This window comes from Ovis canadensis, chromosome 2 (assembly GCF_042477335.2).
Source record: "Ovis canadensis isolate MfBH-ARS-UI-01 breed Bighorn chromosome 2, ARS-UI_OviCan_v2, whole genome shotgun sequence".
Taxonomy (NCBI): Eukaryota; Metazoa; Chordata; class Mammalia; order Artiodactyla; family Bovidae; genus Ovis; species Ovis canadensis.
In genome coordinates, this window is record NC_091246.1 from 209000390 (window position 1) to 209017179 (window position 16790).

The 16790-nt window shown below is 41.8% G+C and overlaps 1 protein-coding gene and 1 pseudogene across 2 annotated transcripts in view; both read right to left on the reverse strand.

The window, feature by feature from the left end:
• Positions 1–82: 82 nt before the first annotated feature.
• Positions 83–16790, reverse strand: part of FLACC1 (flagellum associated containing coiled-coil domains 1) — a 41801-nt gene continuing 25093 nt past the window's right edge. For both annotated transcript variants that reach the window (XM_069578019.1, XM_069578020.1), the window contains 5 exons: positions 15610–15713; positions 12337–12399; positions 8878–8967; positions 8651–8760; positions 83–1164 (listed from right to left, as the gene is read on the reverse strand). In XM_069578019.1, the coding sequence (XP_069434120.1) occupies positions 1038–1164; positions 8651–8760; positions 8878–8967; positions 12337–12399; positions 15610–15713 (494 nt within the window). In that variant the 3' untranslated portion in view covers positions 83–1037. The remainder of the gene's footprint in view (positions 1165–8650; positions 8761–8877; positions 8968–12336; positions 12400–15609; positions 15714–16790) is intronic.
• Positions 2551–6157, reverse strand: LOC138434122 (acyl-CoA-binding domain-containing protein 6-like; annotated as a pseudogene).

Consider the following 16790-nt stretch of genomic DNA (forward strand, 5'->3'; position numbering starts at 1 on the left):
AAATCTTTAGTAATTAATAATTAGTAATAAATATTTTTAACAGAATAAAATATAATTTTATCATACTATGCCTTGGAGATTGTTTTTGTTTTTTTGCCAATAGAACCTAGTCTTACAGGTAGAAAATGTTTGGGTCATAGATATGTTTTCCTTGAGCCTTCCAATATTGGTTCACATAGTTGTATTTTTTAAACATTTCTTGTCTAAAAACACCCCACTTCTTCTCCATATTTAAAAATTGGAAGCTGTCACATAAAAACCAGAATACTTTCTTTTGAAGACCAGAGTATCTGAGCACATTTACACCATGCTCCTGTTTGGCAACAATGAAATGGGTTCACCGAATTTCCACAACCCTTACCCCATACCCCCAATCCCCACACCATTCTGTCCAATTCCGGCATTGAGACTGCTGCCAGTTACCATTTATCACTGTGCTTATGTGGTTATTTTTTCTTATGTTAAGCCCACTTCCCTTATTTATGTTGCCTATCTTCTAGACATTTGAATTCTGGGAATAGTTTAGAGATGATGACAGGAATCATCAGAAATTCTTCCCAAATCATAGGGTTGGGAACATTTTGAGAAGTAGGGGAGTGGAGACACATATAAGAGAGAAAAGGTTTGGGGGATCAATTCAACAAATTATCATTCTTGCTAGTGAAATGTCTGGGGGACAAAAGGCACACCCCAAAATATTTTCAACATTTAATAGAAGTTCTTCAGATAAGTGTCTTTGGTAATGAAATATGTAAAGGTGGAAGAGAAAATAGTACAAAGCCTAGAGACCCTCAGCTCTAGGTATAGAGACGATCACTTTTCAATGACGAGTCATGAATGTCCATGTAATTGAGGTGAGAATTCAAACATTCTCAGCCACTCAGAAGAAAACAAATTGTGAAAAGTCACAAGTAGAATCAAGGCAAGGCCATATACATTTCTCGAGAAAACCTCACAGGAGTTCTTACGCCTACCAGAGATGGTTCCTAACATCTTTGGTTCCTTACATCTTTGGTCATAGAGACTGACTCTTCTTCTCATGCTTCTTGTGTTTCGCTGTCACCATCTTCTGAAGTGTCAGAAATATGCTCATAAACAGTAACAGAGGTAGATCTCCCAAATTGTTCATCATAAATTTCTTCATTTTTGGCAAGTACCTTTTGCCTATAAAGAGAAGATTTATAGGGGTAAAGGGTAGAAAGGGATATAAGACATCTGGGAGGCAGAGAAATGTGGTTTTGTTCCTTCACTGGTTGGGAGTGGTCTCTTTCAATATTTGCAATGATTTTGAATTTAGGGAGACATGAAATTTGGATTACCAAATTCCCATATGAAGAATTTATGACAAAATTAACACGGTGAACAATTTCCCTCTGTTAAAGTATTGATCAAAAGTTACTTCAATGATTTAAGATGCATCTTCAAGTAACAGTATAATTTCTGACCTGAGGTTGATTTTCATAAGAACCAAATGCAGCCGCATCTGCATAGGTAAACCATTGACACCTAAATCCCATGTAAAAAAAAAAAAAAAAAAAGATACCAACAGAAGACTCTTTAATGGGGCTTCCCTGATAGCTCAGTTGGTAAAGAATCCACCTGCAACGTGGGAGACCTGAGTTCAATCCCTGGGTTGGGAAGATCCCCTGGAGAAAGGAAAGGCTACCCACTCCAGTATTCTAGCCTGGAGAATTCCATGGACGGTGCAGTCCATGGGGTCACGAGTCAGACACGACTGAAGAACTTTACTAGTCTTCATTAAATAGAGTAGGGAGGCCAGAAGGGGAAGCTCTCATGCCCTGAGATGGTAGCAGAGCCCCAAAGGAAGAAAGACTCCTCCTGTTTCCTAGGAAGAACTCAGGCAAAGAAAAGTCATGGACTCTGTTTACTATAGCCCTCCCCTATTACTTTTTCCCCTCTATAAAAGCATTCTTCTTCCCTTGCTATGTGGGACCTTGCACATGGCTTGCCATATTTCAGTTCAGTTCAGTTCAGTTGCTCATTCATATCTGACTCTTTGTGACCCCATGGACTGCACCACGCCAGGCTTCCCTGTCCATCACCAACTCCCAGAGCTTACTCAAACTCATGTCCATTGAGTCCGTGATGCCATCCAACCATCTCATCCTCTGTCATCCCCTCCTCCTCCCACCTTCAATCTTTCCCAGCACTGGGGCCTTTTCCAATGAGTCAGTTCTTCTCATCAGGTGGCCAAAGTATTGGAGTTTCAGTGTCAGCATCAGTCCTTCCAATGAATATTCAGGACTGATTTCCTTTAGGATTAACTGACTGGTTGGATCTCCTTGCAGTCCAAGGGCATTTCAAGAGTCTTCTCCAACACCACAGTTCAAAAGCATCAACTCTTCAGCTCTCAGCTTTCTCTATAGTCCACCTCTCACATCCATATATGACTACTGGAAAAACCATAGCTTTGACTAGACAGACCTTTGTTGGCAAAATAATGTCTCTGCCTCTTTTTCCCCCCAGTTCCTCACAACTGATTTTATTAGCCAACATATACCAAAGATGGGCGGCAAAAGACGTGTCATTTTTGCAGTTTTCTTTCACCACTGGAGCCCTGTGCTGTTGTCGACCGTAGTTTTCCAGTCTTTTGATTAAGCCTTGCCTGTCGTGTGCTGCTGTAACATCAAAGTAACTGCTTTGCACCCTGTCACCTCCTCTGGCAGGCAGCCGTCCTGGTCTTGGAGCGTGGGGTCAGCCCCGGATTGGAGCAGCAGCTCCATAATGTCCAAAAACTCACAGGCAGCAGCATAATGTAGAGCTGTTTGACCTTCATTGTACTGACAGTTAATATCAACTCTATATTGTAGCAAGACTGTGACTAGTTCCTTATGTCCTCGATCACAGGCCCAGTGGAGTAGAGTTCTGCCCTCTTCATCTTTCATATTCACATCCATTTTTTTTGTTTTGAAGACTGGTTATACGGTCGATGTTGTTTTCCCTGCAGTAATCAAATATGTCTTTATCTTCTTCCCTGATGATTTCTTCGTGATACAGAGAACTAACAACTGGCCCACCAAAACCCGTTTTTGCTTCTTTTCCTTTCTTCTCTGGTGACTGAGGATTCCAACTTGGATCTAATTTTTTAACTACAGCAATATGTTCCTGCATTGCTGGGCTGGGGCTTGAATCACCAAGTGCTTTCCATGCTTCCCATTTTTGCTTTCCTTTAAAGTCAAAGAAGCTTGGTTTAGGTGTATTGCAATTTCCAGCTCTGACCTGCTTGTACCTGGCATACAGATACAAGAGCTGCTCCCTGCTAGCCACTTGCACCAGGCCTTGGAAGTGCACTGCAGCCTTCTCAAACAGCTCTGCCAGGCTCCTGGATGCCTCGATCTCCCAGCTCTGGAGGGATTCCACATTCCCAGAGTCGTCCCCCGAGCTCAGCTTTCCGCCACTGTCGCCCGTGGTGGCCCCCAAGGGCAGGAATGACAAGGCCATGAATCTGCTTGTCATCTTCGGACAGGGTGTGACGCCGGCGTGGGGGCCTGGCCCATCAGCCCCGAGCTCAAGTTGCACCCAAGCTCACCTAACCCTCGCTTAACTCAGCCTCGCTCCCTCTATTCCCCTGGTCTCCCTGGGCGTGCAGGGAGGGCCCCGCCACCCTCTGCTGCTCTCCCCTGCTGCGCTGCCCGGTCTCTTCCGGCTTCCCCAGGCTAACAGGGAGCTTGGGCTAGCCCAGATCGCTCCCGTGGTGCCGGGGTCGGAGCAGCACAGCCAGGGGGCCTGGAAGAAGGCTTGTCTCTGCTTTTTAATATGCTGTCTAGGTTGGTCATAGCTTTTCTTCCAAGGAACAAGCGTCTTGTAATTTCAGGGCTGCTGTTGCCAACCACAGTGATTTTGAAGCCCCCCAAAATAAAGTCTCTCACTGTTTCCATTGTTTCCCCATCTATTTGCCATGAAGTGATGGGACCAGATGCCATGATCTTAGTTTTCTGAATGTTGAGTTTTAAGCCAGCTTTCTCACTCTCCTCTTTCACTTTCATCAAGAAGCTCTTTAGTTCTTCACTTTCTGCCATAAGGGTGGTATCATCTGTGTATCTCAGGTTATTGATATTCCTCCCAATAATCTTGATTCCAGATTGTGTTTCATCCAGCCTAGCATTTCACATGATGTACTCTGCATAGATGTTAAATAAGCAGGGTGACAATATACAGCCTTGACATATTCCTTTCCCAATTTGTAACCAGTCTGCTGTTCCATGTCTGGTTCTAACTGTTGCTTCTTGACCTGCATACAGATTTCTCAGTAGGCAGGTCAGGTGGTCTGGTATTCCCATCTCTTGAAGAATTTCCCACAGTTTCTTGGGATCCACACAGTCAAAGGCTTTTGTATAGTCAATAAAGCAGAAGTAGAGCTTTTTCTGGGCTCTTGCTTTTTCAGTGATTCAATGGATGTTGGCAATTTGATCTCCGGTTCCTCTGTCTTTTCTAAACCCATCTTGAACATCTGGAAGTTCATAGTTCATGCACTGTTGAAGCCTGGCTTGGAAAATTTTTAGCCTTACTTTGCTAGCCTGTGAGATGCATGCAATTGTGTGGTAGTTTGAACGTTGCTTGGCATTTCCTTTCTTTGGAATTGGAATCAAAATTGACCTTTTCCAGTCTTGTGGCCATGGCTGCTTTCCAAATTTGCTGGCATATTGAGTGCAGCACTTTCACAGCATCTTTTAGGATTTGAAATAGCTCCACTGGAATTCCATCACCTCCACTAGCTTTGTTCATAGTGATGCTTCCTGAGGTCCATTTGACTTCACATTCCAGGATGTCTGGCTCTAGGTGAGTGATCACACCATCGTGGTTATCTGGGTCATAAAGATCTTTTTTGTATAGTTCTTCTGTATATTCTTGCCACCTCTTTTTAATATCTTCTGTGCCCATCTTTGCTTGAAATGTTCCTTTGGTGTCTCTAATTTTGTTAAAGGGATCTCTAGTCTTTCCCATTCTGTTGTTTTCCTCTATTTCTTTGCATTGATCACTGAGGAAGGCTTTCTTATCTCTCCTTGCTATTCTTTGGAACTCTGCATTCAGATGTTTATATCTTTCCTTTTCTCCTTTGCCTTTCACTTCTCTTCTTTTCTCAACTATTTGTAAGGTCTCTTCAGACAAACATTTTGCCTTTTTGCATTTCTTTTTCTTGGGGATGGTCTTGATTACTGCCTCCTGTACAATATCATAAATCTCTGTCCATAGTTCTTCAGGCACTCTATCAGATCCAATCCCTAGAATCTATTTCTCACTTCCACTGGATAATCGTAAGGGATTTGATTTAGGTCATACCTGAATGGTCTAGTGGTTTTCCCTATTTTCTTCAATATAAGTCTGAATTAGGCAAAAAGGAATTCATGATCTGAGCCACAGTTGGCTCCTGGTCTTGTTTTTGCTGACTATATAGAGCTTCTCCATCTTTGGCTACAAAGAATATAATCAGTCTGATCTTGGTATTGACCATCTGGTGATATCCATGTGTAGACTGTGTTTGTAGACCCCAAATTGAAATTCACTGGTGATTCCAAATAAACCTATCATTGCTGGAGAATAACTGGCAGTCTATTTCTTTTATGTCAACATTTGGTGGCCAATACAGGGACCAAAGATGATCCTCAGTGGCTCTGGGACTGGTGAGCAAACAGGTGTGGTGCTCACAATTGAGCCCACTGAGCTCACTGTTTTTCTCAATGACCCTGGAGTTTGAAGGTATATCTTTCTCCTGGATCTGAACCCATGCCCTCTTTGCACTTGACGCTCTCTGACTTTATTCAGAATCTACTTTAAGGTTTTGTGTTTCTGGTTAAGGCCTTGTTCTATTTGTGAGTACTCATTTGGCACTTTGGTCTGATTTTGTGATTAGACTGTTTCAACTAAAGCTGGCTGAGAAGCTGTCAACCCATTCCTTTGGGAACAGGAGCTATTTCACTGAAGCTGAAGCTGTTGGCCCTGTCCTTTGGAACATGGGCTGGTTCCTGGAAACTGGCTGAAAACCCTCTGGACTGGCTACTTTGGGATCAAGCTGTTTCATTAGAACTGGCTGGTATTAGCTGGTAGGCTGAGCTGAAAGCTGTTTGGTTTGAGCTGTTCAAGCTGTCAGTTATTTGAAAATTATTCTTTTATTCCATAGAGAAACCTCTGAGAAAGGGGACCCCTGTTACCTAGATATTTTGAAATCCCAATCCCAGGGATTCCAACAAGTTTTATGTTTAGAAACTATAGTCCTCAAAACAAAACAAAAAACGGTGGTCCTTCTTCATGTGCATTTCTAGATAAATGGACTAGTCCAAGTCAAAGGCAGATTAGGGTCTCAATGGCCCTTATGGGGAGCTTTTGAAATCTCCAAACTTAATTTTCTTAAAACCAAATCAGACCACAATAGTTCAAAAATTTCCAGAACTGTGTGGAATGCTTATTTTGAGCCTGGTAAATGTCATGAGTCTAAAATTTCCTCTCTGCAAAAATAAGATTTTTAACGTTAACTGAGGAAAATAAAGAAAGATAAAATGGCTGCTGAAGCTTCTGGCTCATCTTCTTTGGCCTATTTGTCTCAGGCTCCATCTCTGTTTCCGTCTTGAGTCTCTTCTTTGGTTCTTCGTGACCAGACTCTGCCTCTGGCACCATCTCCCTCCTTCCCGTCTATGCTGCTTACACATCTTTATATCCTTTGTTCCCCTATAGTAATTCCTTTACTGAACTTTCCCTTCTTTCTGGAATTCTCCCCACTCCTTCTCCCTCTGAACTTGTCAGAACCTGTCCCTTTAAAATTAAGTAGTCTGAGAATCCAAATCCTTAATTTCTCATACTCCTTGGATTAAAGCTGAACTGTGAGCCATAAAGATTCGGAGTAACTAAAGAGCCTCACAGATTTGCTTAGGAGTTTACTATAGTCATTCAAACTTACTGACCTGGTTTCTCTAACTTATATAGTTTATATATATGCTTGTTGGTGAAAGCCAGTCCCAGTATTGGATGAAACCTGCTAATTAAGAAAATCCTAACAGATCTCAGAAATTACAACCAGGAGACCTACTAACTTATATGGCTTGAGCAAATGCTAGGTGACTTCACCCCATGATTCCTAGGGCTTTTCCAAAGTTTGTTGATTAGAAGAAAATTCAGGCTTGCACATAAAAATGTAACAAACCTATTCATGACAAATTATAATTGACTTCAGATTGTTTTTAAAGAAAATTCTGGTCCTCCTAAAGAGTTTGATTCTACCCAGGAAGCTTTTAACTCTACTTATTAATGGGTTGAACTGAAATCTTTCCCTGCTAAAAGGACCCGATAGAATGGTAAATTTACATCCACTTCAGATTTAGTTCATCTGGCAAACCAGCTCTCTGCCACGCATGGATGAGTCACCCATAAATAAGACCACCAAAATTCTTATCTTCAGTTTCACAAATTAAATTTCCTAACCCAGACCAGAATCCTCTTAGTTTCTCCTGTTGTTGCAAAGAGCCAGAACATTGGAAAAGAGATTTTACAGAGTCTAGCACTTCAGGTTGCTTCAAGCCCTCTTAACCAGCCTTTCCAACATCCTTTCAGTTCTCAGTGATAGGGCTCCAAGGAACTCCAGGGGCTCTTCCCAATCCTCCCTCCCAGTTGGTTTGAAGAAATTTTCCCCAAGTTGGGGATGAATCTCTTTCAGTCCTAAAGGACATCAGAGCCACATTCTCAGTGCTCAGCCCCATCACAATAAAGCAGCCCCTGCCTCAGAGTTCTAAAACACTTCAAAGAGTGGGGATCTCTAATGAGCCACAAGAGGGGCCTGTCTCTGCACTTACTTTCTTTTGTTTAGGTCCTTTGAGACACACGTCCCTTTCTCCTTAGTTCCCTCATCTCTCCCCATTTATTAAGCTGAGACTTCTTAGAGAAGTTTCTTGCTGGAATTTCTTTCTCCTCCTATAAAATAATTCTAGAATTTGACTACAATCATCAAAACAGCCAATTAGGTGAATTAAAAGACCCTGTGACATCTTTTGTTTGCTCCATCTGTCGTGGACCTAAAACTTATTCTGGAAACACTGATCATCCCTCCTGAATCAACTACTATCTTCCTTATGGGCAAAATCTCCAACTGATATTGGCAAAATTCACAGTGCACTTGCCATCAAGATATTCAAATAGATCCCTCAGAACCTCTTCCTAGCATTTATTAACACCCCATAATAAAGAAGGCCTTCAAGGCATAAAAGCCCTTAATAGAAAATCACAAGACTCAAGGTCATGGATTTAAAAATAATCCTCAGTCATAAAACTGAATAAACCCAGAGAGTCTCAGATAAACCTCATATGTTGTTTTGCATTAAAAACTAACATAGGAAAGGGAGAGGAGTCTCCCAACATCACTTTAAAAGTGCTGACCTCAGAAGGTACCTTCTGTGGCCAGCGAATATCCCCCTCCTGACAGTGCCTGTACCTTGACTTCATGAGGGAACACCTAGGGTCATTTCCACCCATTCCTCACCCATCACCACACAACATGTGGAATCATAGTCCCCTGATCAAGGATTGGCCCCAGGCCCCCTGCAGCGGAAGCATAGAGTTGTGACCAGCGGGCTGCCAGGGAATTCCTATTGTCACTTTCTGAAGATAATTCAGCCACGTCTTTTTTGAGCAGCCTCATTCATACCTTAGATGAATGTTTTCTTCTGTCAGGTGGTGTATGGTGTACTTAAGCTTGTCTTCAGCTTCAGTAAGCTTGATCTGGAGTGTTTTCTCCAGAGTTGCTACCGCAGCTTTCTGAAAGACAGGTACATGTTAATAGCCATCTTTCCTAAATTAGAGTCACCCAGGGCAGAGCTACATGGCAGAGGGTTCCTCCCTCCAGCTCCCACCCCCACTCCAGCCAAGATTCACCTCTCTCTGGAGTTCCATCTGGGTTTGGTAGAGGGTTGTGTTAAGTGATTCTAGGATAAGAGCTTGAGCATACAACTCTTCCTCTATGACCTGGGTAAGAAGAAGAAATTGTTTCAGGACATTGCACTGATGTCTACCCATTCATCCTCTTGTTCAGGACATTTGGATTACAATGTGAAAGCATCAACTTTAGCCACTCCTTCTCCTGCTCTGTTACTATGCCCTGTTCATTCTACCCCTCTATGTCTCACTAGTCTATACCCCTCTCAACAGCCTCACTGGTACGGCCCCAGAGCCAGCCCTCACCAGAGCTCACATGGGTTGTCAAAATAGCTACCAATTATCCATTCATTAAACAAGTGTTTACTAAATATCTAGTATGAATTGCAACTACATGACTGTCCAGAAAATGCAAAACTATAGAGACAGTAAAAAGACCAGTGGTGGCCAGGAGTTAGGAAGGGAAGCAAGGAATGAGTGGGGGGGGGGGACTTTTAGGGCAGAGACACCATCCTGTATGATGCTGCAGTGGAGGCTGCGTGGCATGATGCACGTGACGAAGCCTATAGGATGCAAACAGGCATGCCCGCCCCCGTATACCAGCTGCTGTATTGTGCTATGTGCTTCTGAAGGTAATGTACTGTTAGATTAAAAATGTTTTATTTTTTGTGTTTGCTTGTTTTTTATGTACATAGTATTTGTATGAGAGGTATTACAAACCTATTAGATTACAGTACTATATAGTCGATTGTGTTAGTTGGGTACTTAAGCTAACTTTGTTGGACTTTTGAATACACTCTCAGAATGGAACTTATTCATACGTAGGGACTTACTGTACAACACAAAGAAGGAATGCTAAGGTAAATTGGATTTTAGTTAATAATAATGTATTGATATGGATTCATCAGGGGGCTTCCCAGTGGCTCAGTTGTAAAGAATCTGCCTGCCAATGCAGGAGACGTGGGTTCTATCCCTGGGTCAGGAAGATCCCCTGGAAAAGGAATGACAAGCCACTCCAGTATTCTTGCCTTGGAAATTCCATGGACAGGGGAGCCTGGTGGGCTAGTCCATGGGGTCCCAAAAGAGTCAGACATGACTGAGAATGCATGCACCATCACTTTTACTGCAATGGCATTGGGCAAAGCACTGTACCAGGTCATTTGGCATTCTTTCATTGAAGCATTTATTTAAAAATGAATAAAATTAATTTATTTATTCATTTAAAAATTTGCAGTTCACTGGATGTCTGTGATATGGCAGGCACCATTCTAGGAACTGAGGATTAGTGGCAAGGAAAGCAGTAGACAAAAATCCCTCCCTTCACTGAGTTTATCAGGTTGAATGGTTATAAGTCAGTGTAGAAAAATAAAGTGTCAGGCAGGTTGTTGAGCCTTTAAGTAGAGCAGCCTCTGAGAAGTTGGCATTTGGAGAAAGACTGGGAGAAAGTAGGAAAGTGAGCTGTGTGGATATCTGGTAAAGAGCTTTCCAAGAAGGGAAAAGATCGAGTGCAAAGACCCTGAGGTGGGAGAAGTCTGGCCTGTTAAGAAACAGTAAGCAGTCCAGCGCCACTGGAGCTACACAATGGCGAGAAGGAGCAGAGGGAGACGAGGCAAGGAGAAGGAACCACCAGCAGGCAGAACAGTCCCTAAACCAAAACAGGACTGGGGAAATTCACGTTTCCACCATGCACGTGTGTTAGTCACTTCCGTCGTGTCCAACTCTTTTCGACCCCATACACTGTAGCCTGCCACACTCTAGCCAGAATACAAAAACCCTGTTAAAACACAGAGATTACTCAGCATTGGGGAAAAACTAGCCCTAGATCAAGACTGCTTTAATTTTGCCTAAGAAAGCTTAAAATCAAGGCTTGAAAAATCAAACTGTTGCCAAGTAACTTCTTTTTTTTTTTTTTTAAAAAGGGTTTGTGTGTGTGTATGTTTTTTTTTTTAAGTTTTTATTATTTATTTGGCTGTGCTGGGTCTTTGTTGCTGCAAGGAGGCTGTCTCTGGTTGCAGTGAGTGGGGGCTACTCTCTACTTGCTGTGTGTGGACTTCCCATTGCGGTGGCTTCTCTTGTTTTGGAGCACAGGTTCTGGGGCTCATGGGCTTCCATAGTTGTGACATGTGGCCTCAGTAGTTGTTGGCTCCTGAGCTCTAGGGCACAAACTCAGCAGTTGTGGTACATGGGCTTAGTTGTCCCCTGGCATGTGGGATCTTCCTGGGTAAGGGATTGAACTCCTGTCTTCTGCATTGGCAGACAGATTCTTTACTACTGAGCCACCAGGGAAGCCCATTTCCAAGTAACTTAACTGAATCTCAGAAAGGTTAATGGTATTTAAAGAAGTACAACAATATTCAGCACCTAGTAAGGTAAAGGTCACAATGGCTGGCATCCAATAAAAAAATTACCAGACATGCAAATAAGCAAGAAAATATGACCATACATGAGGAACAACATAAATTAATTGAAATAGACCCAGAAATGACACAGTGATAGAATTAGTAGTCAAGCTCATTAAAGCCATTCTTACAACACACTGAGTCTACCTCATACCAAAGTCCACCGTTTACCTTGTAGGACATTATGACTGTTTGCCCAACAAAGCTGAAGTCCTGCCTGGGCTCTACGATGTCATGCCATGCTTTCAGAATGGCAAATCTTTCCCCAAATGGGTCCATTCTGAATTCAAATTAAATTCACAGTGGAAGAAGAACCACAAGGCAGTTTGTAGGTTTGAACAATTTCCATTCTGATATCTCCTTTATGGAAGTGCTATAATTTGTTCCAGAAAAAAAGTTCCTAGAGAGGCTGTAGGGGTGAGGTAAATACACTCAGAGTTTTAAGGAAAGACTTGAACTCACAGTTCCCAAGATGCAGTATTGTACTTTTCAGAGTCTAAATGGAAGAATCTGGCATTTTACCTTTTAAGGCCCATTTGTTGTTAGAGCCTTATGAGAAGTGCAAGGCATTTAACACTGAAGATCTCACAGTATATTGTTCATATATTTGTTCAGATCTGGCTCTAAAAAGACAGCAATGGCTTTCTTTTTTCAGATAGTTCTAAAATCCTTTTTGACAGTGAATCCAGCAAACTCAGCTTTGTGTGTATATGTGCTAAGTCGCTTCAGTCGTGTCTGACTCTTCATGACCCCAAGGACTGTAGCTGGCCAGGCTCTTCTGTCCATGGGATTTTCCAGGCAAGAATACTGGAGTGGGTTGCCATTTCCTCCTCCAGGGGATCTTCCTGACCCATGGATTGAACCCGTGTCTCCTGCAGCTCCTGAACTGCAGGCAGATTCTTTACTGCTGAGCCACTGGGGAAGCTCTAACTCAGCTTTAGTTCTCTTGTTTTTCAATGGTTTGGGGAAAATTATCATAGATTCCATTTTATTGAGAATGTATCATTTTAGCAATATATTTGTAAGAGGCTAATTCCACAGGAAAAATGAAAAAGCTTACCTCTTTTGTCTTTCTAAGCTCCTCTAATTGCAAGGTATCCCTTTCATGTTGTTTTAAGAGCTCCTAAAAAGAATTTTATTTAGAAAAGGTCAGCACCTGGGGTTCTGGCACTTCTTTCAGAAAATTAAGAAAGCCAGAATAGGATTCAGGAATGCAATATTCACCAAAGCTCAGATGTTGCTTTAATAAAGCATACATTATAAAGTAGTGACATGACATGTTGAAGTTAAATGATGAAAATCTTACTCAGACTCAACCTTAGTGTATCAGGAAATATTAAAAGCAATCATGTTTTCATTAAAGAGTATTCTTTTGTTAGGGTACAGATTTAATACTGTTAAATATCCAATTCTTCACAGACCGAGCTTTATATTCATTGCAATCCCACTTAGAATACCACTAGGCTTTCTTGACAAGATAATTATAAAATTTATATAGAAATTCAAAGGCTGAAGAAGAACCAAAATAACCTTGAAAAGCAAGAACAAAGTTGGAAGATTTTTTTCTCCCTGATTTCAAGCTACAGAAATTAAGACATTGTTTTGTTGGCCTAAATATAGACAGATAGTTGAATGGAACAGACTGGAGAGTTTGCTCTCTACCCCCTCATATACAACAAAGACAGCAAGGTAACTTAGTGGAGAAAGGGACATTTTTTTTCAACAAATCATTCTGAAACAATGAATATAAATATGGAAAAAATGACCTAAGACCTTTAATATAAAAAATTATTCAAAATAGATCACAGAATCATAAATGCTAAACTTGTGAAACTTTCTAAAAACTAGAATATCTTCATGTTCTTGAAATAGGCAACAGTTTCACAGAGGACACAAAAAGCTATTACCATATGAGGAAAAAGTTGATAACCAACTTTTCATCAAAAGTAAAACTTTTGCACGTGGAGAGACAATGTGAGCAAAATGAAAAGGCAAACCACAGAATTCACAGCATGTATATCTGACAAAGAACCGTATTCACAGTATAAAAAGTACTCCTACATACCAATGATAAAGAGGTAAATAACGCAATTTCTTTTTAACTGGCAAAAAACTTGAACCAAACTTCACAAAAGAAGACATATAAATGGTCCAATAAGCATATGAAAATTTGCCTGACATAAGTCATCAGGGAAACTAAAATAATAATGAAATAGCACTTTATACCTATTGCTGAGCTGTGCTGTGCTCAGAGGCTTCTGTCATGTCCAACTCGTTGTAATCTGATGGACTGTAGCCTACCAGGCTCCTCTGGCCATGGGATTCTCCAGGCAAGAATGCTGGAGTGGGTTTCCATGCCCTTTTCAAGGGTCATACCCATTGAAATAGCCAAAATTAAAAGATTGGCAATACTTAGAAAGTCCCTGGCAGTCCAGTGGTTAGGACTTCACACTCACTAAGGGTCTGAGGGCCTGGGTTCAATGCTTGGTCAGGGAACAAAGATGCATTGTGCAACCAAAAGACAAAGTTTAAAAAAAAGCTTCTTAAGGAAGACATTAGTAATATTAATTGTTGTTGATGATATAGAATAACTGGAATTTTCATATAGATGAGATGCAAGAGAAAAATGGCATAACTTCTGTGGAAAATATCTTAGTACTTTGTTATAAATCCCTATCTTAGAGTCCAGTAATAACACATCTAGGTATATACTCATGAGAAAGGAGAGTGTAAGTCTACAAAAATAGTTACACATGGTATTTATAGAAGCTTTGTTTGTAAAAATCAAAAAATAGAACCAATCAAAATCTCCAAAAACAGGAAAATGGTGAACACATTGTGTTATATTCCTACAAAGAAATACTACTGCGCAATAAAAGGAAAATACTGATACGAACAATGAATGAATAAATTTCACAGAAATAATTGAGGGGAAAGAAGCTACACAACAAAGCACATATACTGTATGATTCTGTTTATATGAAGTTTAAAAACAGGTGAAATTAATCTATACTTGTTTCTCCTGTTCACTTGCTCCTTGGAAGAAAAGCTGTGACCAACCCAGACAGCATATTAAAAAGCAGAGACGTTACTTTGCTGACAAAGGCCCTTCTAGTGAAAGTTGTGGTTTTTCCAGTAGTCATGTATGGATGTGAGAGTTGGACCATAAAGAAAGCTGAGTGCCGAAGAATTGATGCTTTTGAACTGTGGTATTAAAGACTCTTGAGAGTCCATTGGACTGCAAGGAGCCATACCAGTCAATTGTAAAGGAAATCAGTCCTAAATATTCATTGAAGGACTGATGCTGAAGCTGAAACTCCAATACTTTGGCCACCTGATGCAAAGAACTGACTCCTTAGAAAAGACCCTGATGCTGGGAAAGATTGGAGGCGGGAATAGAAGGGGGTGATAGAGAATGAGATGGTTGAATGGCATCACCACCTCGATAGTCATGAGTTTGAGAAAGCTCCAGGAGTTGGTGATGGACAGGGAAGTATGGTGTACTGTAGTCCACGGGGTTGCAAAGAGCTGGACATGACAGCAATTGAATTAGACTAAATGAAATTTATAGTTATATGAATAAAAAGAGTGGTTGTCTTGGGGCAGGTTTTGAAGTAGATAGGGGTTAGCAGCAAAGGGGCACAGGCATGCTTTCTGGGCTGATGAAATGTCGTAGGTCTTGATTTGGATGTTGGTTACATGGGGCTTTCCTGGTGGCTCAGATGGTAAAGAATCTGCCTGCAATGCAGGAGACCTGGATTCCATCCTTGGGTTGGGAAGATCCCCTGGAGAAGGGAGTGGTTACCCCCTCCAGTAGTCTTGCCTGGAGAATTCCATGGTCAGAGGAGCCTGGTGGACTACAGTCCATGGGGTCGCAAAGAGTTGAACACGACTGAGCAACTAACACTCGACTTCACTACATGGATGAACACGTTTGTCAAAACTCATGAAACATGAGTTGTACATGTCCAAACTTGCTCAGTTTAGTTTGCAAACTGCCATTTCCCTTCAGTTACAGTCAAGGATGAGAAGATCATTCAGAATCTGACATTTTGGCAAATAGGGAACTTTGGCAAATAGGGCTTTGTATATGTTTTATCATTCTATTATTTCTTATAAATTACGATTTTCATTCCAATAAGCCTGTGGTAAGACTCTCTAGATAAAGAACCACATAATGACAGTCTGCTTGCAGAAGTTTCCAGGGAAGCTGGAAAAGTAGGACCATACCCACCAAAAACAAAGAGTTTGCCTCATTACAGAGGCACCCCTGGGAACTGGACATCCCACCCAGACTGCACATTCAACCACTGATGTGTTTGCACTGAGTTACCTCCTTCTCCTGACTGAAGTTCTCAAAGATAGCTGTGTAGGACTCATTTATTTTCTTCCTTTCTTCTTCTGATTCTAACTCAAACTTTCTGGTTATCCTATGTTCTGTGGAGATGAGGAAATGACATATATGCGTAAATGTGGGAAAAATAGACACACCAAGAAAACCAGAATATCTGAAGACAGTAGAAATTCCAGACTGGGTCAAACTCAAGGTCCTTTCAGCCTGGTGTTGAACCTCTGACGTTCACCTGGAGACGCCTGAGAATGAGGTGAAAGCGGCGATGGTTCTCCATCACATCAGCCGCATGGGATTCACTTCGAGTGCATGCATGTGTTCTAAGTTGCTTCAGTTATGTCTGACTCTTTGTGACTCTATGGACTGTAGTCTGCCAAATTCCTCTGTCCATGGGATTCTCCAGGCAAGAATAGAATACTGGAGTGGGTTGCCATGCCCTCTTCTAGGGGATCTTCCCCACCCAGGGATCAAACCTGTGTCTTACGTCTCCTCCATTAGCAGGTGGGTTCTTTACCCTTAGCGCCACTTGGGAAGCCCCTTATTTCTAATACCTCTGGTTCTTCTTGTGTAGCTTATTTTGGATCCATTACTTATTATTTTGTCCGTTGCCTCTGCTGAAATAATCACTATGTTTTCTTGGATACTCGAATCCTAAAATACAGCTCTTGGCTAACATGACTTTTCCAGCAATAAAATGTATTCTGTACTTAGCCCTGAGGCAGAGCTAGGCTTAAATCATTTTGAGGGGCTGGGAGAGCTGCCAATAGAACTGTAATACTAAACAGGATGATGGACAGGTGAAAGTCTCACACAAATCTCTTCTTCAGCATCGTGGTATTGGGGTTGGGTAGGGAGGCAAACCCTGGGATCACAAGATAAGCCTGGACTGAGGTACACTGTGAGCAGCTAACATCTGGTCTTCCAAAACCGGTTGTAGCATCTTAGCATAGACTTTGACAACATGGTATCATTGTAGTATGAGTAGCTGGGAGTCTGGGCAACGACCTGGGCTGCTGCTGCGGCTAAGGCACTTCAGTCCTGTCCGACTCTGTGTGACCCCATAGACGGCAGCCCACCAGGCTCCCCCATCCCTGGGATTCTCCAGGCAAGAACACTGGAGTGGGTTGCCATTTCCTTCTCCCATGCATGAAAGTGAAAAGTGA